We start from the raw sequence: 22,800 nt of genomic DNA, 5'->3' as shown, positions 1-22,800 counted from the left end.
TCTCTCTCACTCGGCTGAGTGCTTCATATATTGATTTTGATTGATATACGGCCCTGAAAAGGGCCTTTTAAATAAACGACGCGGTGGTCGCTTATGATGATGATATTAATAATAATAATAATAACATTGCTGATGGCGATGGTGTTGGTATCTAACCGCCGAAACCGTATAGGGTACGGCCCTGACGTTTAAGTGCGTACACGACGTCCATGGCGGTGACGGTCTTCCTCTTCGCGTGTTCGGTGTAGGTAACGGCGTCGCGGATCACGTTCTCGAGGAACACCTTCAGCACCCCTCGGGTCTCTTCGTAAATTAGACCGGAGATACGTTTCACTCCACCCCTGCGAGCGAGACGACGGATCGCGGGCTTGGTGATACCTTGGATGTTATCACGGAGAACCTTCCTGTGCCGCTTCGCACCACCCTTTCCCAGACCTTTTCCTCCCTTGCCACGGCCGGTCATTGTGTCGTCGTCGTGTCGTCAAAATAAATTCTTCTTTGCGCAACGTGCGAACGTCTTCGTGTAGAAATATGATCTGATGCCGCCGCTTAAAACGACGGTCCCTTTATACTATTTATACCGGTTGAAAGTGGAGGGGATTGCGGGGAGAGGGGAAAGGGGGCTTAGCGTTGCGCGCTGCTTTGCCATCAGAACAGAAGCATATTCAATCAATTAAAATGACAATTCATATAATAATAAACAAAAGAGAAGGAGCAACCTTTCGGTCGAATTAAAATAATATATTCTGTGTTATAATAAATAATACGAGAATTAAAATGAAAATAAGTGTTCCTTATTGCAGAGGTTAAAATTGTCCAAAAGTCCATTATTTTCTCATTCAACGAACGTACTACCACCCACCCATGCACTCTTGCGGTCGCTCCAATAGACATTTACATTAATAATACGTCAATCGATCGTTTTGTTGATGATTAACCCATCATCATTGTTATTGGGTGCGTGTTACTATAATAGTAGTAATGGTAGGTGCTGCTGGTAGGTGTAGTGATCTAGTTAATGAATGGTATGGTTTAGTTGGTTCGTTAGTTTGTTTTGGTAGTGTGTGTGTGTGTGTGTGTGTGTGTGTGTGTGTGTGTTTTTAACGTTCTCAATTATTCGATAGAAACGGGGGTCATTATTATTATTATTCGGAAATATGTGCGGCCCTTAAAAGGGCCTTTTTATTGAATTTTTATGTCTTAATAATAAACATGGTTATCATTAAGACGACCGACACACACTACTTCTTATGCGCGTTCACCGCGAATTCTACGAGCCAGCTGTATGTCTTTCGGCATAATGGTGACTCTCTTCGCGTGAATCGCGCAAAGATTCGTGTCTTCGAAGAGACCTACCAGGTAGGCTTCGCTCGCCTCCTGGAGTGCCATAACCGCGGAACTCTGGAAGCGCAGATCGGTCTTGAAGTCCTGGGCGATTTCTCGCACTAGACGTTGAAATGGCAATTTGCGAATGAGGAGTTCCGTGCTCTTCTGGTAACGACGGATCTCACGAAGGGCGACAGTTCCGGGCCTATAGCGATGAGGTTTCTTAACGCCGCCGGTGGCCGGAGCGCTCTTACGCGCCGCCTTCGTGGCTAACTGTTTCCGCGGAGCCTTACCGCCGGTGGACTTGCGAGCGGTCTGCTTGGTACGCGCCATCACGACTGCTTTATATTCTTTACTTCGTTATTCGGTAAAATAAAAAGTGCACTACGTTTGTGGCGTCGACAACACCGATCGATACGAGTTCCGAAACCGAAATGCGTATCTGAATTTTTCGTGACCGCCTTTTATACTGGTTTACGAGTTGGCTATTTATGTACTCTCTTTCTCTGTCACTCGACTCTATCTGTTTCATTCGGCTCCGTCTCTCGACATGATTCGCCCCCCCCCCCCCCCCCTCCACCAACAACAGCTTACTGACGGTTGTCTAATTACTATGTCGATTTAATTTCGTAATAAGCAAGCAAAATCTTTTAATAATAAAACATGCAGGGATAGAACGTAACTAACTCCTTCCCGTTCATCAAAATCACACACCTACTAATTATTTAAAGTATATACTATTGTAATATATATATATTAAATACGATCACGATAATAGCACGATCTGCGAGTGAAATAGTTATTTATATATATATATATATATATATATATATATGTGTGTGTGTTTATATATATATATATATATATATACACATATATATAGAAAGAATGAATTGTCGAACCTTGTAATTTATTTTATTTAATTATAATCGTGTTCAGGTATAAGCATTGCCCACCGATTTTCGAAACCATATTATATATATATTCATTCTGTCAGAGTACTCTTATTATAGAAACATTGTATCAGTATTGATAATAGAATCGTTTTATGGCCCTGAAAAGGGCCTTTGAAATTAATAAACATTTATATCTCACGGATATATGTCACGCAGCAAGCTACGGCGTTCGGTGTGGCGGCGGTGTTGCGATTGGTGGGTAGGTAGGTGGTAGGTTGGTTGGTCGGTCGGTTATCCCCTTCTTTATCGAAAGACAGAGAGAGATACGAGAAAATTAGAACCGCAATCACGATCACACGTAGCCCCCGTCACAACCACTTCCTCCGCCTCTTCACTTGGAGCTAGTGTACTTCGTGACGGCTTTAGTGCCTTCACTGACCGCGTGCTTCGCCAACTCGCCGGGAAGCAACAATCTGACGGAGGTCTGGACCTCCCTCGAGGTGATAGTCGAACGTTTGTTGTAGTGCGCGAGACGGGAAGCTTCGGCGGCGATGCGTTCGAAGATGTCGTTCACGAAAGAGTTCATAATTGACATCGCCTTGCTTGAGATTCCGGTGTCGGGATGAACCTGCTTGAGCACCTTGTAGATGTAGATAGCGTAACTCTCCTTCCTCTTATGCTTCTTCTTCTTTTTATCAGACTTTGAAATATTCTTCTGGGCCTTGCCAGACTTCTTGGCTGCCTTACCGCTCGTCTTGGGAGGCATGTTTGCAACAACACTAGCGTAGTATAGTACAGTAGTAGTCGGTAGTATGTAACCGTTTGGAACAAAAACCGTCAGAATTTTTTTCTTGGTCAACTGTTCGGTACGTGAACTAGCGAGGGTCTTAAAGAGCGAAACGCGTATGCTCGAGTTATAAACAATGGAGGGGCGGAAGGCGGGGTGGGGGAGGGGATTGGCTTGCTTGTTGGTTAGATGTGTTCCTAGAGTAAGTATGTAGTTTTTGTGTTGTGTATGTTTGTTCATGTATTAGCATCTGTACCGCATAGAAATTCTTTTATACTTCCCGATAAAGATCCCGCCGGCGGTCACAGGTTTTATTTCATTGTTCATCGATTTATATATATACATATATATGTATATATATGTATACATACATAAATGTTCCAGTTTTCAAAGTGAAATATATTGATGGTTTATTGCTTTTAAGTGGTACTACTATATACTATACACCATGTGAAGTTTGTATTACTCCATTCATACAATTTTTTTTAAATCATATATATATATATATATATATATATATATATAAACACACCGGTATTCGGCAGGCGAGAAGACTCGTACGGGCAAACAGTTGACGCTCTCTTATATAAAATAGAGACTGTATTACACACATTTGAATACGTATAGAAAATATTTGCGGCCCTGAAAAGGGCCTTTTAATTATTAATTAATCTCTCTCCACACATCATGTCCGTCGCGTGCGATGACGGAGAATCGATATGTGTATGTCTATTGGGATGATGACGACCACGACGATCATGATGATGATGATGATGAAGAAGAAGAAAATTTAAGCCTTCTTCTCTGTCTTCTTGGGCAGAAGAACGGCCTGAATATTAGGCAGTACACCGCCCTGCGCGATGGTCACTCCGGATAGAAGTTTGTTCAACTCCTCGTCGTTTCTGATGGCCAGCTGAAGATGCCTCGGAATTATTCTGGTCTTCTTGTTGTCGCGGGCCGCGTTACCGGCCAACTCGAGAACTTCAGCGGCTAGATACTCCATGACGGCCGCGAGGTAAACCGGAGCGCCCGCACCGACTCTCTCCGCGTAGTTACCCTTACGCAGCAACCTATGTATACGCCCGACCGGGAATTGAAGTCCTGCACGGTTGGAACGTGACTTCGCCTTCCCCTTTACTTTGCCTCCTTTTCCGCGTCCTGACATCTTGTATGTAGTAGTGGTTGTGTTAACAAATTAATATAACACGTCGCGTAAGTTATATATATATGTATATATATATAAAATAACAAAGATCAGAAGTGATCACTAAAAAATTGAATTTCGGTCATTCGATGTTATACGGTTCGTACGGTACGTCAGTTAGTGGGGTAGACAACGAGCGAACGTCAGTCAAAGGTGTGCGCGTTTTTGTTGTAGTATGCGAGGTTCCGTTTGACTCTCTATCCTTTCATTCGGGGTGCATCAGCTACCGCACTCACCGACGATGTAAACCTATTTTGTTCATTTAAATATGAAAACAATAATAACGTAATGTTGTATGCCAATCAGTTATAGGGTTTGTCTTGAAACCATAAGATCCACGTTATTTAGGTTACGGTGTTCAGTTGTTGATGTTTGTGTAATTTTTTTTTTTTTTTTTTTTTTTTTTATATAAATACACATTATCATTAATTACTACTTGAAGCATTGTATATATATCATCATCTTATAGTTTAAGTTAGACTTTGACGTTCACTATCGATAAAGAAACGTATTTCTCTCTTTCAATCGAAAATCGACATATTTGTTAGCCCTGAAAAGGGCTTTTTAGGGATGCGGTCGCTAGAGCGGACGCATGCATGTCATACGCGGCGAACGGAGACACACACACACTTTGTCTTTTGTGCTTGCGTTGTGTAATCACCGTTAACGCGCGCGCTATGCCTCACGCGAGTAACGCTTAAGCTTTTCATCCTCTGCTCCCCGCGAAAGATCCTTCCGCCGACCGTCCTCCACTGGTACGCTGGCGCGCTCGCATATTCGCGAACGAACCGCGTGCCGTATCATCATCACCACCGCCAACACTGCATTGCGCGCGCATAGGAATGATATGTAATGACGACGAAGCGATGGCAATTAGGTGGCGGCGGCGGCGGCGGCTCGGGCGGTTTCGGACTTATCGCGTGTCTATGTCCTCCTCTCTTTACTTCTTAGCGGCGGAAGCCTTCTTGGAGGCCGCAGCGGTCGTTTTGGATTTCGGTGCTGCGGCTTTCTTCGGTTTTGGTGCTTTGGGCTTCTTTGTTGGCGGTTTAGCGCTCTTCTTAGCTTTAGGTGCGGCGGCGTTCTTTGCCTTCGAAGCGGCTCCGCCCTGCGAACCGGCGGCGGCAGACTTCCTCGCGGCCGCGGGTTTCTTTTTAGCTGCAGCGGCCGCTTTCTTCTCCTCGGCGGTCGAGGCGGCGGCGGCTGCGGCGGATTGCTTCGCCTTGGAAGGAGACGCTGCTGCGGCTGCCTTCTTTCCTCCTTTAGCGGCGGCAGCGGGAGCTGCGCCTCTCTTCTTCTTAGCTTTCGCTGCTGCCGATCCGGCAGAAGAATCGCCTCCTCCTCTCTTACCGCCGGCGTCCTCGGAGACAGCACCGCCGCCGCGAGCACTCTTGCCCGTCGCGGGTTTCTTGGAGGCGGACGCGGATTTGGATTCCAATTTGAACGAGCCGGACGCTCCTTTGCCTTTCGTCTGAATCAGAGCACCGGACTCTACGGCGCTCTTCAGATACTTCCTGATGAACGGTGCTAGTTTTTCGGCATCGACTTCGTATTGTGCCGCGATGTATTTCTTTATCGCCTGCAGGGAGGATCCGCTTCGCTCCTTCAGTTCCTTGATCGCGCTGGTGACCATCTCGGAAGTTCTCGGATGAGTGGGCTTCGCCTTCGGTTTCTTCGCAGGAGTTGCGGGTGCCGGTGCGTCGGATGCTACAGCTGTGTCGGCCATCTTGCACAATCAATTCTTGTGAATGCGTACGGTCGTGTTAGAGAATATTTTATATATAAAAAAAAAAAACTCAAGTTCTTTTATACAACTTTGTAAATATATTACGTATCAAACTCGATATAACACTAGGCGAGTGGTATTAGAGTACAGCCGTAAGTAGTTGTATTATATTAGGTCGAGATGGCGCCACCAAGAAATGCTCCGCATCATTACCTTAAGGAGAGCCGCGGTGCCGAGAGACGTTTTCTCGTACGATCGGTTATAACTTTTCACTAGATCGTTCCGAATTAAATTAAATTTTCAACACTTCCCTCGCACGCGTATTCCTTAACGATGTCCGCGTGGTAAATATTTGAGATCGTTCACTCGGTAAACTAACTCTAGTGCGAATCGAGCGCGCGGGCGACCGGTGAACGGGGTTTATTTTGTTCGGTGTATTCGGAGCGTGCGGAGAGTCGCGTTTAAAATTGTATTATCTCCACGTAATCGAACTCTCGATAAAGTTTCGCGCGGTCCATCGAGAGTCAGTATCCAGAGGACGGACAGGAATCGAAGGTCACCCCGGTAATGCATTATTCTATGCACAACGACCGATTAAACTTCGAAGGTCGTAAAACACGAACCTCTCTCGACTCTCGCGGACCGAAGCCGCCGAGCTGCCGGTGCGACCTTTGAAAATTATTTATGAACCGAAAAATATAACAATAATCGTACTCTCGTAAGTATCTTTATAGAGAACGACCGCCCTGCGGTTGCGAAACGTTAGAATACACCCGCGCGTAAACACTGCGTCCCCGTCCACCTTCCGCGCGGAATCGAGCCAAGCGCCGCACGCGGCTCGTCTTAAGCGAGCGAAATATCCTCGCATTTTCCCTAACTTTATCTTATTATTCATATTAGATTTTAGTATCTACGTATATCTATATATTAGGTTATTATACTTTATACCCGTATTTAAAACCATCGAACACGACACCTTCATAGCGGTGTCCGTGTATGATGTGTGTGATATACGTCGTCCTCACCTATTTATCGCATCGATCGTCGTCAGTAGTAGTAGTAGTAGTAGTAGTAGTAGTACCTAACCGATTGATTAACTAACTAAGCATTCGACAGATACGAAAAGGGCAGAACCGACCGACCGACGATATGAAGAAATAATCTAGTCTAATATCATCATAATAGACTCACGCGATTTTCAACGAAAGTAACGGATGTTGTACATTTATTTTTACTTTATATACTATTGTAAACTGTATGTGAAAAACTCCACTGGGTGTGTGTCTCAGATGAAGCCAGCGGAAGGTAATAACTAATTTATTGTATCGGATATCGGCCAACCAACGAACCACCGTAAACAACATACGCGTCTGTCTTTACGAGCTCGTGATGATGATGATGATAGTGGTGGTGGTGGTGTGTGTGTATGTGTGCAGTCATAGTAAATAAGAATGTTATGACCGTTCATCTATCGCCAAGAAACTTTTTTTTCTCTCTCACTCGGCTGAGTGCTTCATATATTGATTTTGATTGATATACGGCCCTGAAAAGGGCCTTTTAAATAAACGACGCGGTGGTCGCTTATGATGATGATATTAATAATAATAATAATAACATTGCTGATGGCGATGGTGTTGGTATCTAACCGCCGAAACCGTATAGGGTACGGCCCTGACGTTTAAGTGCGTACACGACGTCCATGGCGGTGACGGTCTTCCTCTTCGCGTGTTCGGTGTAGGTAACGGCGTCGCGGATCACGTTCTCGAGGAACACCTTCAGCACCCCTCGGGTCTCTTCGTAAATTAGACCGGAGATACGTTTCACTCCACCCCTGCGAGCGAGACGACGGATCGCGGGCTTGGTGATACCTTGGATGTTATCACGGAGAACCTTCCTGTGCCGCTTCGCACCACCCTTTCCCAGACCTTTTCCTCCCTTGCCACGGCCGGTCATTGTGTCGTCGTCGTGTCGTCAAAATAAATTCTTCTTTGCGCAACGTGCGAACGTCTTCGTGTAGAAATATGATCTGATGCCGCCGCTTAAAACGACGGTCCCTTTATACTATTTATACCGGTTGAAAGTGGAGGGGATTGCGGGGAGAGGGGAAAGGGGGCTTAGCGTTGCGCGCTGCTTTGCCATCAGAACAGAAGCATATTCAATCAATTAAAATGACAATTCATATAATAATAAACAAAAGAGAAGGAGCAACCTTTCGGTCGAATTAAAATAATATATTCTGTGTTATAATAAATAATACGAGAATTAAAATGAAAATAAGTGTTCCTTATTGCAGAGGTTAAAATTGTCCAAAAGTCCATTATTTTCTCATTCAACGAACGTACTACCACCCACCCATGCACTCTTGCGGTCGCTCCAATAGACATTTACATTAATAATACGTCAATCGATCGTTTTGTTGATGATTAACCCATCATCATTGTTATTGGGTGCGTGTTACTATAATAGTAGTAATGGTAGGTGCTGCTGGTAGGTGTAGTGATCTAGTTAATGAATGGTATGGTTTAGTTGGTTCGTTAGTTTGTTTTGGTAGTGTGTGTGTGTGTGTGTGTGTGTGTGTGTGTGTGTGTTTTTAACGTTCTCAATTATTCGATAGAAACGGGGGTCATTATTATTATTATTCGGAAATATGTGCGGCCCTTAAAAGGGCCTTTTTATTGAATTTTTATGTCTTAATAATAAACATGGTTATCATTAAGACGACCGACACACACTACTTCTTATGCGCGTTCACCGCGAATTCTACGAGCCAGCTGTATGTCTTTCGGCATAATGGTGACTCTCTTCGCGTGAATCGCGCAAAGATTCGTGTCTTCGAAGAGACCTACCAGGTAGGCTTCGCTCGCCTCCTGGAGTGCCATAACCGCGGAACTCTGGAAGCGCAGATCGGTCTTGAAGTCCTGGGCGATTTCTCGCACTAGACGTTGAAATGGCAATTTGCGAATGAGGAGTTCCGTGCTCTTCTGGTAACGACGGATCTCACGAAGGGCGACAGTTCCGGGCCTATAGCGATGAGGTTTCTTAACGCCGCCGGTGGCCGGAGCGCTCTTACGCGCCGCCTTCGTGGCTAACTGTTTCCGCGGAGCCTTACCGCCGGTGGACTTGCGAGCGGTCTGCTTGGTACGCGCCATCACGACTGCTTTATATTCTTTACTTCGTTATTCGGTAAAATAAAAAGTGCACTACGTTTGTGGCGTCGACAACACCGATCGATACGAGTTCCGAAACCGAAATGCGTATCTGAATGTATTGTATTGTATTGTTTCTGGAGAAGTTGTTGCTGTTAGCCTTGCGGCTTTTACAGCTTCATCTGTATGAGTTCACGGAACGGAGGGGTCCGTGAACTTTAAAACTTAACAAAGTTCGAGTGTCGGAACTCGTATCAGGGACGGTGGTGAGACTTATGGAGAGCGACGACGATGATGCTCAGGAACACGGGAACAACCTAGGAACAACCTGGTCGGCCCCTCGAAGACACAATCGGTCGCGGACATGCTGGCTGGTAGAATGCACGGTTGGTGCGCGTGTATAATCGATGTTGCTGAAGTGTGATGCATGAAGAGTTGTGTAATAACGGCAGCGTGGACCACTCGGCAATCTAAGGTAGGATATTGATCCTATCTCGGATCGCCCACGCTGTTCGCGGCGGCGACGCCGGAAGGCCGGCGACGTTTCTTTTTCGGACGGTGAGAAGTGTTGCGTCTGATTTTAGTACTTCGCACGCGTGTTTTCGTGCGGTGAGAGGTTGACAGTGGAGTAGATGATGCTGTGGGGGAGTTCGTGCTTGTGGAGCAGCGAATGTCTGAGGGGTGTGGTGTCAGGTGAGTGGGTTGTGTGAACCCTAAGATTGGATCTGTGAGGACATCTTTAGGACGTCTCACGAGGTTTCTGAAAGAGGAGCCGGGGTTGTAGCGAGTTGAACTCGCAATGAGCGGGTTGGGGTGGGCAGAGGCCTTCTCAAAGTATGCTTTAGAGCATGCTTGGAAGAACTCTTGCACGGTTTCTAATTTGAGGTCACTGTGGATATCTATGTTGCGTTGGAACCATCTAGCACCAGTGACAAGTCTGGTGAAGCGATTCTGCAGCAACTGTAGGGGACGTAGGATGTGAGCTGGAGCGTGGGCGAATACTACGCTTGCATAGGCGAAGACTGGCCTTATGCAAGTTTTGTAGAGGAGGAGCTTGTGTCTGAGGGACAACTTGCTTGAGGGGTTGAGGAGGGGGTATAATCTGAATAAAATCATGCGGGCTTTATTAGCCACTTGTTTCGCATGAATTTGGAAACTCAACCTAGTGTCAAAGGTGACCCCTAGGTATTTAACCGAATTAGACCAAGGGATGGGACGATCATAGAGGGAGATTACTCCCGGGTTGTGACCTTGTCTGGGTTTGGTACGACGGGACAGCTTGAAGACGATCGCCTGACTTTTGTCAGGGTTCACGTCAATACGCCACTTGCGAAACCAATCACCCAGCTGGTTGGTTGCACTTTGGAGGTGGCGTGTTTGTGTGGTGGGGAATATGCCTGTGGCGAAGAGAGCGGTGTCGTCCGCGAACAGGGCTAGTTGAACATTTGGGTGGGTGGGGATGTCACTAGTGTATAGTGAGAAGAGTAAGGGGGATAAGCAGGAGCCCTGAGGGACGCCAGCTTTGAGAGGGCGGAGGGAGGAAAAGGTACCGTCTAGTTTGTATCTAAAGGTACGATTCGACAGAAAGGCTTCGATGATCTTGACGAGCCTATCTGGCACACCTATTTTCCACAGCTTATATAATAAGCCGTTGTGCCAGACCTTGTCGAATGCCTTAGCGATATCAAAGAAGACCGCACTTGTGACGAGGGAGCGGGGCCTTGCGAAACCATCTAAGATGTGTTCCGTAAGTCTGTGTGCTTGGTGCACACAAGAATGGTGGGGGCGGAACCCGAACTGTTCGTCGGGTATGAGACGGAGGTCATGTGCAACTTTCTGGAGGCGCTTAAGAAGTAAGCGCTCGAATAGCTTACCTAGAGTGCACAGTAAGCTAATGGGTCGGTAGGAGGATGGGAGGTTGGGGGGCTTTTTGGGCTTTTTGATCCCTATTACGACTGCTTCTTTCCAGGTGTCTGGGAAGGTGCAGCTCGATATTAGGGAGTTAAATATTGCCACTAATAGAATGATTAGGTGGGGGGGAAGGATTTTTAACATTTTATTTGAGATGCCATCGGGGCCTGGAGCTGATTTGTTTTTGAGCCCCTTGATTAGATCAGTGACCTCGTCAGGGGTTACAGGGGTGATATTTGGGCCGGTGTGAGGTTTTATCAGCCGTTTTTTAACGGTGATGTTGACCTCACGTCTATGTTGAGGGTTCACAGGGGTGGATGAGAGTGTGCATTGGTTCTCCATGCTGTCAGCCAAACATTCAACCTTATCGATGTCATCGAATGCTAAGGAGTTGTCGGAGTCGCGAACAAGGGGAGGAGTGGGGACTGTTTTGTCTGCTTTGATACCTCGAGTCAGCTTCCAGAAGGCGACATGGGAAGGCTCGAGGTCTCCGAGCAGCGTGTCCCACTTTTTGTTTCTGTGGTCCGCCAGCTGTTTTTTGACCAGCCTTTGTAGTTTGCGGAGACGAAGTTTATTTTCGTCAGTCCTATATTTGTCGTAGAGCCTCAATGCTCTATTTTTGGTTCTAATGAGCCGTCGAATATTGTCCGGAAGAGCGTTGACAAAATCGTTTTTGACAACTATCGACCGGGAGCAATCTTCGGTGGCTGATTGAATATGGTCAGTGAGAGACTGAATCGCCTGGAGTGCTTCAACTGGCGAGTTGAAAGAGTCAGGTATACTATCGAGATGCTGGGAGTTCATAACCTTGAGTTTAGACTCAAGTTTATGCCAGTTAACGCTAGTTTTGGTCACAGGGACTTCACTAGGGAGCTGGCCCAGTTTTAATAAGACGGGTCTGTGGTCAGAGTCAAGTTCGTGAAGCACATCGAACGATCTGACTAAAAGTGCGACATTTTTGAAAAGGGCTAGGTCAATGGTAGATGGCCTATGATGGGGGTTATGAGTGGGGAAACGTGTGGGAGTGGGAGGAGCCATTATGGCAAAATTAAGCTCATAAGAGAGTTTAAGGAGCTTGTTTCCTCTTGCATCGGTACGACCACGGTCCCAGCTGTCATGTTTGCAGTTGAAGTCGCCTGCTATCAGTACAGCTGGACCCATGGTAGTGAGTATTTGTAGGTCAGAAGTGACCAGTGGTTTGCTACCTGAAAGATAGGCGGAAACTAGAATAAGAGGAGGATGATCTGAGAGTGTAAGTCTGCAGGCTGAGACCTCTAGGCTAGAAAGGGGAGGGGAGATAAGGGGAGTGCATTGGAGGGACCTTTTGTAGTAAATCAAGGTCCCTCCTCCTCTGTTGGGAATCCTATCATTTCTTACTAACTGATAGTTAGCTATTTTAGGGTCAGCAATGGAGGGCTTGAGGTGCGTATCTGAATTTTTCGTGACCGCCTTTTATACTGGTTTACGAGTTGGCTATTTATGTACTCTCTTTCTCTGTCACTCGACTCTATCTGTTTCATTCGGCTCCGTCTCTCGACATGATTCGCCCCCCCCCCCCCCCTCCACCAACAACAGCTTACTGACGGTTGTCTAATTACTATGTCGATTTAATTTCGTAATAAGCAAGCAAAATCTTTTAATAATAAAACATGCAGGGATAGAACGTAACTAACTCCTTCCCGTTCATCAAAATCACACACCTACTAATTATTTAAAGTATATACTATTGTAATATATATATATTAAATACGATCACGATAATAGCACGATCTGCGAGTGAAATAGTTATTTATATATATATATATATATATATATATATATGTGTGTGTGTTTATATATATATATATATATATATACACATATATATAGAAAGAATGAATTGTCGAACCTTGTAATTTATTTTATTTAATTATAATCGTGTTCAGGTATAAGCATTGCCCACCGATTTTCGAAACCATATTATATATATATTCATTCTGTCAGAGTACTCTTATTATAGAAACATTGTATCAGTATTGATAATAGAATCGTTTTATGGCCCTGAAAAGGGCCTTTGAAATTAATAAACATTTATATCTCACGGATATATGTCACGCAGCAAGCTACGGCGTTCGGTGTGGCGGCGGTGTTGCGATTGGTGGGTAGGTAGGTGGTAGGTTGGTTGGTCGGTCGGTTATCCCCTTCTTTATCGAAAGACAGAGAGAGATACGAGAAAATTAGAACCGCAATCACGATCACACGTAGCCCCCGTCACAACCACTTCCTCCGCCTCTTCACTTGGAGCTAGTGTACTTCGTGACGGCTTTAGTGCCTTCACTGACCGCGTGCTTCGCCAACTCGCCGGGAAGCAACAATCTGACGGAGGTCTGGACCTCCCTCGAGGTGATAGTCGAACGTTTGTTGTAGTGCGCGAGACGGGAAGCTTCGGCGGCGATGCGTTCGAAGATGTCGTTCACGAAAGAGTTCATAATTGACATCGCCTTGCTTGAGATTCCGGTGTCGGGATGAACCTGCTTGAGCACCTTGTAGATGTAGATAGCGTAACTCTCCTTCCTCTTATGCTTCTTCTTCTTTTTATCAGACTTTGAAATATTCTTCTGGGCCTTGCCAGACTTCTTGGCTGCCTTACCGCTCGTCTTGGGAGGCATGTTTGCAACAACACTAGCGTAGTATAGTACAGTAGTAGTCGGTAGTATGTAACCGTTTGGAACAAAAACCGTCAGAATTTTTTTCTTGGTCAACTGTTCGGTACGTGAACTAGCGAGGGTCTTAAAGAGCGAAACGCGTATGCTCGAGTTATAAACAATGGAGGGGCGGAAGGCGGGGTGGGGGAGGGGATTGGCTTGCTTGTTGGTTAGATGTGTTCCTAGAGTAAGTATGTAGTTTTTGTGTTGTGTATGTTTGTTCATGTATTAGCATCTGTACCGCATAGAAATTCTTTTATACTTCCCGATAAAGATCCCGCCGGCGGTCACAGGTTTTATTTCATTGTTCATCGATTTATATATATACATATATATGTATATATATGTATACATACATAAATGTTCCAGTTTTCAAAGTGAAATATATTGATGGTTTATTGCTTTTAAGTGGTACTACTATATACTATACACCATGTGAAGTTTGTATTACTCCATTCATACAATTTTTTTTAAATCATATATATATATATATATATATATATATATATAAACACACCGGTATTCGGCAGGCGAGAAGACTCGTACGGGCAAACAGTTGACGCTCTCTTATATAAAATAGAGACTGTATTACACACATTTGAATACGTATAGAAAATATTTGCGGCCCTGAAAAGGGCCTTTTAATTATTAATTAATCTCTCTCCACACATCATGTCCGTCGCGTGCGATGACGGAGAATCGATATGTGTATGTCTATTGGGATGATGACGACCACGACGATCATGATGATGATGATGATGAAGAAGAAGAAAATTTAAGCCTTCTTCTCTGTCTTCTTGGGCAGAAGAACGGCCTGAATATTAGGCAGTACACCGCCCTGCGCGATGGTCACTCCGGATAGAAGTTTGTTCAACTCCTCGTCGTTTCTGATGGCCAGCTGAAGATGCCTCGGAATTATTCTGGTCTTCTTGTTGTCGCGGGCCGCGTTACCGGCCAACTCGAGAACTTCAGCGGCTAGATACTCCATGACGGCCGCGAGGTAAACCGGAGCGCCCGCACCGACTCTCTCCGCGTAGTTACCCTTACGCAGCAACCTATGTATACGCCCGACCGGGAATTGAAGTCCTGCACGGTTGGAACGTGACTTCGCCTTCCCCTTTACTTTGCCTCCTTTTCCGCGTCCTGACATCTTGTATGTAGTAGTGGTTGTGTTAACAAATTAATATAACACGTCGCGTAAGTTATATATATATGTATATATATATAAAATAACAAAGATCAGAAGTGATCACTAAAAAATTGAATTTCGGTCATTCGATGTTATACGGTTCGTACGGTACGTCAGTTAGTGGGGTAGACAACGAGCGAACGTCAGTCAAAGGTGTGCGCGTTTTTGTTGTAGTATGCGAGGTTCCGTTTGACTCTCTATCCTTTCATTCGGGGTGCATCAGCTACCGCACTCACCGACGATGTAAACCTATTTTGTTCATTTAAATATGAAAACAATAATAACGTAATGTTGTATGCCAATCAGTTATAGGGTTTGTCTTGAAACCATAAGATCCACGTTATTTAGGTTACGGTGTTCAGTTGTTGATGTTTGTGTAATTTTTTTTTTTTTTTTTTTTTTTTTTATATAAATACACATTATCATTAATTACTACTTGAAGCATTGTATATATATCATCATCTTATAGTTTAAGTTAGACTTTGACGTTCACTATCGATAAAGAAACGTATTTCTCTCTTTCAATCGAAAATCGACATATTTGTTAGCCCTGAAAAGGGCTTTTTAGGGATGCGGTCGCTAGAGCGGACGCATGCATGTCATACGCGGCGAACGGAGACACACACACACTTTGTCTTTTGTGCTTGCGTTGTGTAATCACCGTTAACGCGCGCGCTATGCCTCACGCGAGTAACGCTTAAGCTTTTCATCCTCTGCTCCCCGCGAAAGATCCTTCCGCCGACCGTCCTCCACTGGTACGCTGGCGCGCTCGCATATTCGCGAACGAACCGCGTGCCGTATCATCATCACCACCGCCAACACTGCATTGCGCGCGCATAGGAATGATATGTAATGACGACGAAGCGATGGCAATTAGGTGGCGGCGGCGGCGGCGGCTCGGGCGGTTTCGGACTTATCGCGTGTCTATGTCCTCCTCTCTTTACTTCTTAGCGGCGGAAGCCTTCTTGGAGGCCGCAGCGGTCGTTTTGGATTTCGGTGCTGCGGCTTTCTTCGGTTTTGGTGCTTTGGGCTTCTTTGTTGGCGGTTTAGCGCTCTTCTTAGCTTTAGGTGCGGCGGCGTTCTTTGCCTTCGAAGCGGCTCCGCCCTGCGAACCGGCGGCGGCAGACTTCCTCGCGGCCGCGGGTTTCTTTTTAGCTGCAGCGGCCGCTTTCTTCTCCTCGGCGGTCGAGGCGGCGGCGGCTGCGGCGGATTGCTTCGCCTTGGAAGGAGACGCTGCTGCGGCTGCCTTCTTTCCTCCTTTAGCGGCGGCAGCGGGAGCTGCGCCTCTCTTCTTCTTAGCTTTCGCTGCTGCCGATCCGGCAGAAGAATCGCCTCCTCCTCTCTTACCGCCGGCGTCCTCGGAGACAGCACCGCCGCCGCGAGCACTCTTGCCCGTCGCGGGTTTCTTGGAGGCGGACGCGGATTTGGATTCCAATTTGAACGAGCCGGACGCTCCTTTGCCTTTCGTCTGAATCAGAGCACCGGACTCTACGGCGCTCTTCAGATACTTCCTGATGAACGGTGCTAGTTTTTCGGCATCGACTTCGTATTGTGCCGCGATGTATTTCTTTATCGCCTGCAGGGAGGATCCGCTTCGCTCCTTCAGTTCCTTGATCGCGCTGGTGACCATCTCGGAAGTTCTCGGATGAGTGGGCTTCGCCTTCGGTTTCTTCGCAGGAGTTGCGGGTGCCGGTGCGTCGGATGCTACAGCTGTGTCGGCCATCTTGCACAATCAATTCTTGTGAATGCGTACGGTCGTGTTAGAGAATATTTTATATATAAAAAAAAAAAACTCAAGTTCTTTTATACAACTTTGTAAATATATTACGTATCAAACTCGATATAACACTAGGCGAGTGGTATTAGAGTACAGCCGTAAGTAGTTGTATTATATTAGGTCGAGATGGCGCCACCAAGAAATGCTCCGCATCATTACCTTAAGGAGAGCCGCGGTGCCGAGAGACGTTTTCTCGTACGATCGGTTATAACTTTTCACTAGATCGTTCCGAATTAAATTAAATTTTCAACACTTCCCTCGCACGCGTATTCCTTAACGATGTCCGCGTGGTAAATATTTGAGATCGTTCACTCGGTAAACTAACTCTAGTGCGAATCGAGCGCGCGGGCGACCGGTGAACGGGGTTTATTTTGTTCGGTGTATTCGGAGCGTGCGGAGAGTCGCGTTTAAAATTGTATTATCTCCACGTAATCGAACTCTCGATAAAGTTTCGCGCGGTCCATCGAGAGTCAGTATCCAGAGGACGGACAGGAATCGAAGGTCACCCCGGTAATGCATTATTCTATGCACAACGACCGATTAAACTTCGAAGGTCGTAAAACACGAACCTCTCTCGACTCTCGCGGACCGAAGCCGCCGAGCTGCCGGTGCGACCTTTGAAAATTATTTATGAACCGAAAAATATAACAATAATCGTACTCTCGTAAGTATCTTTATAGAGAACGACCGCCCTGCGGTTGCGAAACGTTAGAATACACCCGCGCGTAAACACTGCGTCCCCGTCCACCTTCCGCGCGGAATCGAGCCAAGCGCCGCACGCGGCTCGTCTTAAGCGAGCGAAATATCCTCGCATTTTCCCTAACTTTATCTTATTATTCATATTAGATTTTAGTATCTACGTATATCTATATATTAGGTTATTATACTTTATACCCGTATTTAAAACCATCGAACACGACACCTTCATAGCGGTGTCCGTGTATGATGTGTGTGATATACGTCGTCCTCACCTATTTATCGCATCGATCGTCGTCAGTAGTAGTAGTAGTAGTAGTAGTAGTAGTACCTAACCGATTGATTAACTAACTAAGCATTCGACAGATACGAAAAGGGCAGAACCGACCGACCGACGATATGAAGAAATAATCTAGTCTAATATCATCATAATAGACTCACGCGATTTTCAACGAAAGTAACGGATGTTGTACATTTATTTTTACTTTATATACTATTGTAAACTGTATGTGAAAAACTCCACTGGGTGTGTGTCTCAGATGAAGCCAGCGGAAGGTAATAACTAATTTATTGTATCGGATATCGGCCAACCAACGAACCACCGTAAACAACATACGCGTCTGTCTTTACGAGCTCGTGATGATGATGATGATAGTGGTGGTGGTGGTGTGTGTGTATGTGTGCAGTCATAGTAAATAAGAATGTTATGACCGTTCATCTATCGCCAAGAAACTTTTTTTTCTCTCTCACTCGGCTGAGTGCTTCATATATTGATTTTGATTGATATACGGCCCTGAAAAGGGCCTTTTAAATAAACGACGCGGTGGTCGCTTATGATGATGATATTAATAATAATAATAATAACATTGCTGATGGCGATGGTGTTGGTATCTAACCGCCGAAACCGTATAGGGTACGGCCCTGACGTTTAAGTGCGTACACGACGTCCATGGCGGTGACGGTCTTCCTCTTCGCGTGTTCGGTGTAGGTAACGGCGTCGCGGATCACGTTCTCGAGGAACACCTTCAGCACCCCTCGGGTCTCTTCGTAAATTAGACCGGAGATACGTTTCACTCCACCCCTGCGAGCGAGACGACGGATCGCGGGCTTGGTGATACCTTGGATGTTATCACGGAGAACCTTCCTGTGCCGCTTCGCACCACCCTTTCCCAGACCTTTTCCTCCCTTGCCACGGCCGGTCATTGTGTCGTCGTCGTGTCGTCAAAATAAATTCTTCTTTGCGCAACGTGCGAACGTCTTCGTGTAGAAATATGATCTGATGCCGCCGCTTAAAACGACGGTCCCTTTATACTATTTATACCGGTTGAAAGTGGAGGGGATTGCGGGGAGAGGGGAAAGGGGGCTTAGCGTTGCGCGCTGCTTTGCCATCAGAACAGAAGCATATTCAATCAATTAAAATGACAATTCATATAATAATAAACAAAAGAGAAGGAGCAACCTTTCGGTCGAATTAAAATAATATATTCTGTGTTATAATAAATAATACGAGAATTAAAATGAAAATAAGTGTTCCTTATTGCAGAGGTTAAAATTGTCCAAAAGTCCATTATTTTCTCATTCAACGAACGTACTACCACCCACCCATGCACTCTTGCGGTCGCTCCAATAGACATTTACATTAATAATACGTCAATCGATCGTTTTGTTGATGATTAACCCATCATCATTGTTATTGGGTGCGTGTTACTATAATAGTAGTAATGGTAGGTGCTGCTGGTAGGTGTAGTGATCTAGTTAATGAATGGTATGGTTTAGTTGGTTCGTTAGTTTGTTTTGGTAGTGTGTGTGTGTGTGTGTGTGTGTGTGTGTGTGTGTGTTTTTAACGTTCTCAATTATTCGATAGAAACGGGGGTCATTATTATTATTATTCGGAAATATGTGCGGCCCTTAAAAGGGCCTTTTTATTGAATTTTTATGTCTTAATAATAAACATGGTTATCATTAAGACGACCGACACACACTACTTCTTATGCGCGTTCACCGCGAATTCTACGAGCCAGCTGTATGTCTTTCGGCATAATGGTGACTCTCTTCGCGTGAATCGCGCAAAGATTCGTGTCTTCGAAGAGACCTACCAGGTAGGCTTCGCTCGCCTCCTGGAGTGCCATAACCGCGGAACTCTGGAAGCGCAGATCGGTCTTGAAGTCCTGGGCGATTTCTCGCACTAGACGTTGAAATGGCAATTTGCGAATGAGGAGTTCCGTGCTCTTCTGGTAACGACGGATCTCACGAAGGGCGACAGTTCCGGGCCTATAGCGATGAGGTTTCTTAACGCCGCCGGTGGCCGGAGCGCTCTTACGCGCCGCCTTCGTGGCTAACTGTTTCCGCGGAGCCTTACCGCCGGTGGACTTGCGAGCGGTCTGCTTGGTACGCGCCATCACGACTGCTTTATATTCTTTACTTCGTTATTCGGTAAAATAAAAAGTGCACTACGTTTGTGGCGTCGACAACACCGATCGATACGAGTTCCGAAACCGAAATGCGTATCTGAATTTTTCGTGACCGCCTTTTATACTGGTTTACGAGTTGGCTATTTATGTACTCTCTTTCTCTGTCACTCGACTCTATCTGTTTCATTCGGCTCCGTCTCTCGACATGATTCGCCCCCCCCCCCCCCCCCTCCACCAACAACAGCTTACTGACGGTTGTCTAATTACTATGTCGATTTAATTTCGTAATAAGCAAGCAAAATCTTTTAATAATAAAACATGCAGGGATAGAACGTAACTAACTCCTTCCCGTTCATCAAAATCACACACCTACTAATTATTTAAAGTATATACTATTGTAATATATATATATTAAATACGATCACGATAATAGCACGATCTGCGAGTGAAATAGTTATTTATATATATATATATATATATATATATATATGTGTGTGTGTTTATATATATATATATATATATATACACATATATATAGAAAGAATGAATTGTCGAACCTTGTAATTTATTTTATTTAATTATAATCGTGTTCAGGTATAAGCATTGCCCACCGATTTTCGAAACCATATTATATATATATTCATTCTGTCAGAGTACTCTTATTATAGAAACATTGTATCAGTATTGATAATAGAATCGTTTTATGGCCCTGAAAAGGGCCTTTGAAATTAATAAACATTTATATCTCACGGATATATGTCACGCAGCAAGCTACGGCGTTCGGTGTGGCGGCGGTGTTGCGATTGGTGGGTAGGTAGGTGGTAGGTTGGTTGGTCGGTCGGTTATCCCCTTCTTTATCGAAAGACAGAGAGAGATACGAGAAAATTAGAACCGCAATCACGATCACACGTAGCCCCCGTCACAACCACTTCCTCCGCCTCTTCACTTGGAGCTAGTGTACTTCGTGACGGCTTTAGTGCCTTCACTGACCGCGTGCTTCGCCAACTCGCCGGGAAGCAACAATCTGACGGAGGTCTGGACCTCCCTCGAGGTGATAGTCGAACGTTTGTTGTAGTGCGCGAGACGGGAAGCTTCGGCGGCGATGCGTTCGAAGATGTCGTTCACGAAAGAGTTCATAATTGACATCGCCTTGCTTGAGATTCCGGTGTCGGGATGAACCTGCTTGAGCACCTTGTAGATGTAGATAGCGTAACTCTCCTTCCTCTTATGCTTCTTCTTCTTTTTATCAGACTTTGAAATATTCTTCTGGGCCTTGCCAGACTTCTTGGCTGCCTTACCGCTCGTCTTGGGAGGCATGTTTGCAACAACACTAGCGTAGTATAGTACAGTAGTAGTCGGTAGTATGTAACCGTTTGGAACAAAAACCGTCAGAATTTTTTTCTTGGTCAACTGTTCGGTACGTGAACTAGCGAGGGTCTTAAAGAGCGAAACGCGTATGCTCGAGTTATAAACAATGGAGGGGCGGAAGGCGGGGTGGGGGAGGGGATTGGCTTGCTTGTTGGTTAGATGTGTTCCTAGAGTAAGTATGTAGTTTTTGTGTTGTGTATGTTTGTTCATGTATTAGCATCTGTACCGCATAGAAATTCTTTTATACTTCCCGATAAAGATCCCGCCGGCGGTCACAGGTTTTATTTCATTGTTCATCGATTTATATATATACATATATATGTATATATATGTATACATACATAAATGTTCCAGTTTTCAAAGTGAAATATATTGATGGTTTATTGCTTTTAAGTGGTACTACTATATACTATACACCATGTGAAGTTTGTATTACTCCATTCATACAATTTTTTTTAAATCATATATATATATATATATATATATATATATATAAACACACCGGTATTCGGCAGGCGAGAAGACTCGTACGGGCAAACAGTTGACGCTCTCTTATATAAAATAGAGACTGTATTACACACATTTGAATACGTATAGAAAATATTTGCGGCCCTGAAAAGGGCCTTTTAATTATTAATTAATCTCTCTCCACACATCATGTCCGTCGCGTGCGATGACGGAGAATCGATATGTGTATGTCTATTGGGATGATGACGACCACGACGATCATGATGATGATGATGATGAAGAAGAAGAAAATTTAAGCCTTCTTCTCTGTCTTCTTGGGCAGAAGAACGGCCTGAATATTAGGCAGTACACCGCCCTGCGCGATGGTCACTCCGGATAGAAGTTTGTTCAACTCCTCGTCGTTTCTGATGGCCAGCTGAAGATGCCTCGGAATTATTCTGGTCTTCTTGTTGTCGCGGGCCGCGTTACCGGCCAACTCGAGAACTTCAGCGGCTAGATACTCCATGACGGCCGCGAGGTAAACCGGAGCGCCCGCACCGACTCTCTCCGCGTAGTTACCCTTACGCAGCAACCTATGTATACGCCCGACCGGGAATTGAAGTCCTGCACGGTTGGAACGTGACTTCGCCTTCCCCTTTACTTTGCCTCCTTTTCCGCGTCCTGACATCTTGTATGTAGTAGTGGTTGTGTTAACAAATTAATATAACACGTCGCGTAAGTTATATATATATGTATATATATATAAAATAACAAAGATCAGAAGTGATCACTAAAAAATTGAATTTCGGTCATTCGATGTTATACGGTTCGTACGGTACGTCAGTTAGTGGGGTAGACAACGAGCGAACGTCAGTCAAAGGTGTGCGCGTTTTTGTTGTAGTATGCGAGGTTCCGTTTGACTCTCTATCCTTTCATTCGGGGTGCATCAGCTACCGCACTCACCGACGATGTAAACCTATTTTGTTCATTTAAATATGAAAACAATAATAACGTAATGTTGTATGCCAATCAGTTATAGGGTTTGTCTTGAAACCATAAGATCCACGTTATTTAGGTTACGGTGTTCAGTTGTTGATGTTTGTGTAATTTTTTTTTTTTTTTTTTTTTTTTTTATATAAATACACATTATCATTAATTACTACTTGAAGCATTGTATATATATCATCATCTTATAGTTTAAGTTAGACTTTGACGTTCACTATCGATAAAGAAAC

The 22,800-nt window shown here is 45.0% G+C and overlaps 14 protein-coding genes across 14 annotated transcripts; all 14 read right to left on the bottom strand.

The window, feature by feature from the left end:
- Positions 1-40: 40 nt before the first annotated feature.
- On the bottom strand, positions 41-568 carry LOC137926375 (histone H4). Its single transcript, XM_068769976.1, has one exon. The coding sequence runs from the start codon at positions 461-463 to the stop codon at positions 152-154; it is 312 nt and encodes a 103-aa protein (XP_068626077.1). The 5' UTR covers positions 464-568; the 3' UTR covers positions 41-151.
- Positions 569-1,080: 512 nt separating this feature from the next.
- Positions 1,081-1,887, bottom strand: LOC137926374 (histone H3). The gene has a single exon (XM_068769975.1). The coding sequence runs from the start codon at positions 1,657-1,659 to the stop codon at positions 1,249-1,251; it is 411 nt and encodes a 136-aa protein (XP_068626076.1). The 5' UTR covers positions 1,660-1,887; the 3' UTR covers positions 1,081-1,248.
- Positions 1,888-2,370: 483 nt separating this feature from the next.
- LOC137926191 (histone H2B) lies at positions 2,371-3,059 on the bottom strand. Its single transcript, XM_068769755.1, has one exon. It carries the CDS (start codon positions 2,986-2,988, stop codon positions 2,614-2,616), a length of 375 nt encoding a protein of 124 aa, XP_068625856.1. The 5' UTR covers positions 2,989-3,059; the 3' UTR covers positions 2,371-2,613.
- A 583-nt stretch (positions 3,060-3,642) lies between these two features.
- LOC137926192 (histone H2A) lies at positions 3,643-4,527 on the bottom strand. Its single transcript, XM_068769756.1, has one exon. It carries the CDS (start codon positions 4,172-4,174, stop codon positions 3,800-3,802), a length of 375 nt encoding a protein of 124 aa, XP_068625857.1. The 5' UTR covers positions 4,175-4,527; the 3' UTR covers positions 3,643-3,799.
- Positions 4,528-4,753: 226 nt separating this feature from the next.
- Positions 4,754-7,380, bottom strand: LOC137926369 (histone H1-like). Its single transcript, XM_068769971.1, has one exon. The coding sequence runs from the start codon at positions 5,934-5,936 to the stop codon at positions 5,154-5,156; it is 783 nt and encodes a 260-aa protein (XP_068626072.1). The 5' UTR covers positions 5,937-7,380; the 3' UTR covers positions 4,754-5,153.
- Positions 7,381-7,466: 86 nt separating this feature from the next.
- Positions 7,467-7,994, bottom strand: LOC137926371 (histone H4). The gene has a single exon (XM_068769973.1). It carries the CDS (start codon positions 7,887-7,889, stop codon positions 7,578-7,580), a length of 312 nt encoding a protein of 103 aa, XP_068626074.1. The 5' UTR covers positions 7,890-7,994; the 3' UTR covers positions 7,467-7,577.
- A 512-nt stretch (positions 7,995-8,506) lies between these two features.
- LOC137926370 (histone H3) lies at positions 8,507-9,431 on the bottom strand. The gene has a single exon (XM_068769972.1). The coding sequence runs from the start codon at positions 9,083-9,085 to the stop codon at positions 8,675-8,677; it is 411 nt and encodes a 136-aa protein (XP_068626073.1). The 5' UTR covers positions 9,086-9,431; the 3' UTR covers positions 8,507-8,674.
- A 3,592-nt stretch (positions 9,432-13,023) lies between these two features.
- Positions 13,024-13,712, bottom strand: LOC137926187 (histone H2B). Its single transcript, XM_068769750.1, has one exon. It carries the CDS (start codon positions 13,639-13,641, stop codon positions 13,267-13,269), a length of 375 nt encoding a protein of 124 aa, XP_068625851.1. The 5' UTR covers positions 13,642-13,712; the 3' UTR covers positions 13,024-13,266.
- A 583-nt stretch (positions 13,713-14,295) lies between these two features.
- LOC137926188 (histone H2A) lies at positions 14,296-15,180 on the bottom strand. Its single transcript, XM_068769751.1, has one exon. The coding sequence runs from the start codon at positions 14,825-14,827 to the stop codon at positions 14,453-14,455; it is 375 nt and encodes a 124-aa protein (XP_068625852.1). The 5' UTR covers positions 14,828-15,180; the 3' UTR covers positions 14,296-14,452.
- Positions 15,181-15,406: 226 nt separating this feature from the next.
- On the bottom strand, positions 15,407-18,033 carry LOC137926381 (histone H1-like). Its single transcript, XM_068769983.1, has one exon. It carries the CDS (start codon positions 16,587-16,589, stop codon positions 15,807-15,809), a length of 783 nt encoding a protein of 260 aa, XP_068626084.1. The 5' UTR covers positions 16,590-18,033; the 3' UTR covers positions 15,407-15,806.
- Positions 18,034-18,119: 86 nt separating this feature from the next.
- On the bottom strand, positions 18,120-18,647 carry LOC137926383 (histone H4). Its single transcript, XM_068769985.1, has one exon. The coding sequence runs from the start codon at positions 18,540-18,542 to the stop codon at positions 18,231-18,233; it is 312 nt and encodes a 103-aa protein (XP_068626086.1). The 5' UTR covers positions 18,543-18,647; the 3' UTR covers positions 18,120-18,230.
- A 512-nt stretch (positions 18,648-19,159) lies between these two features.
- LOC137926382 (histone H3) lies at positions 19,160-19,966 on the bottom strand. The gene has a single exon (XM_068769984.1). The coding sequence runs from the start codon at positions 19,736-19,738 to the stop codon at positions 19,328-19,330; it is 411 nt and encodes a 136-aa protein (XP_068626085.1). The 5' UTR covers positions 19,739-19,966; the 3' UTR covers positions 19,160-19,327.
- Positions 19,967-20,449: 483 nt separating this feature from the next.
- Positions 20,450-21,138, bottom strand: LOC137926189 (histone H2B). The gene has a single exon (XM_068769753.1). It carries the CDS (start codon positions 21,065-21,067, stop codon positions 20,693-20,695), a length of 375 nt encoding a protein of 124 aa, XP_068625854.1. The 5' UTR covers positions 21,068-21,138; the 3' UTR covers positions 20,450-20,692.
- Positions 21,139-21,721: 583 nt separating this feature from the next.
- On the bottom strand, positions 21,722-22,606 carry LOC137926190 (histone H2A). The gene has a single exon (XM_068769754.1). It carries the CDS (start codon positions 22,251-22,253, stop codon positions 21,879-21,881), a length of 375 nt encoding a protein of 124 aa, XP_068625855.1. The 5' UTR covers positions 22,254-22,606; the 3' UTR covers positions 21,722-21,878.
- Between the last annotated feature and the right edge of the window lie 194 nt (positions 22,607-22,800).

Source organism: Battus philenor, unplaced genomic scaffold, assembly GCF_028537555.1.
Source record: "Battus philenor isolate CCGP_79_NKW_IND1 unplaced genomic scaffold, ilBatPhil1.0.hap1 SCAF_29, whole genome shotgun sequence".
Classification (NCBI taxonomy): Eukaryota; Metazoa; Arthropoda; class Insecta; order Lepidoptera; family Papilionidae; genus Battus; species Battus philenor.
The sequence above is the reverse complement of the archived record's forward strand: the minus strand, read 5'-3'. Positions and strand labels throughout refer to the sequence as shown.

Excerpts from the sequence above, each read along its gene's own strand:
- LOC137926191 (XM_068769755.1), bottom strand. The coding sequence starts at position 2,988 with ATGCCTCCCAAGACGAGCGGTAAGGCAGCCAAGAAGTCTGGCAAGGCC.
- LOC137926375 (XM_068769976.1), bottom strand. The coding sequence starts at position 463 with ATGACCGGCCGTGGCAAGGGAGGAAAAGGTCTGGGAAAGGGTGGTGCG.
- LOC137926370 (XM_068769972.1), bottom strand. The coding sequence starts at position 9,085 with ATGGCGCGTACCAAGCAGACCGCTCGCAAGTCCACCGGCGGTAAGGCT.
- LOC137926190 (XM_068769754.1), bottom strand. The coding sequence starts at position 22,253 with ATGTCAGGACGCGGAAAAGGAGGCAAAGTAAAGGGGAAGGCGAAGTCA.
- LOC137926381 (XM_068769983.1), bottom strand. The coding sequence starts at position 16,589 with ATGGCCGACACAGCTGTAGCATCCGACGCACCGGCACCCGCAACTCCT.
- LOC137926383 (XM_068769985.1), bottom strand. The coding sequence starts at position 18,542 with ATGACCGGCCGTGGCAAGGGAGGAAAAGGTCTGGGAAAGGGTGGTGCG.
- LOC137926188 (XM_068769751.1), bottom strand. The coding sequence starts at position 14,827 with ATGTCAGGACGCGGAAAAGGAGGCAAAGTAAAGGGGAAGGCGAAGTCA.
- LOC137926187 (XM_068769750.1), bottom strand. The coding sequence starts at position 13,641 with ATGCCTCCCAAGACGAGCGGTAAGGCAGCCAAGAAGTCTGGCAAGGCC.
- LOC137926192 (XM_068769756.1), bottom strand. The coding sequence starts at position 4,174 with ATGTCAGGACGCGGAAAAGGAGGCAAAGTAAAGGGGAAGGCGAAGTCA.
- LOC137926371 (XM_068769973.1), bottom strand. The coding sequence starts at position 7,889 with ATGACCGGCCGTGGCAAGGGAGGAAAAGGTCTGGGAAAGGGTGGTGCG.
- LOC137926382 (XM_068769984.1), bottom strand. The coding sequence starts at position 19,738 with ATGGCGCGTACCAAGCAGACCGCTCGCAAGTCCACCGGCGGTAAGGCT.
- LOC137926374 (XM_068769975.1), bottom strand. The coding sequence starts at position 1,659 with ATGGCGCGTACCAAGCAGACCGCTCGCAAGTCCACCGGCGGTAAGGCT.
- LOC137926189 (XM_068769753.1), bottom strand. The coding sequence starts at position 21,067 with ATGCCTCCCAAGACGAGCGGTAAGGCAGCCAAGAAGTCTGGCAAGGCC.
- LOC137926369 (XM_068769971.1), bottom strand. The coding sequence starts at position 5,936 with ATGGCCGACACAGCTGTAGCATCCGACGCACCGGCACCCGCAACTCCT.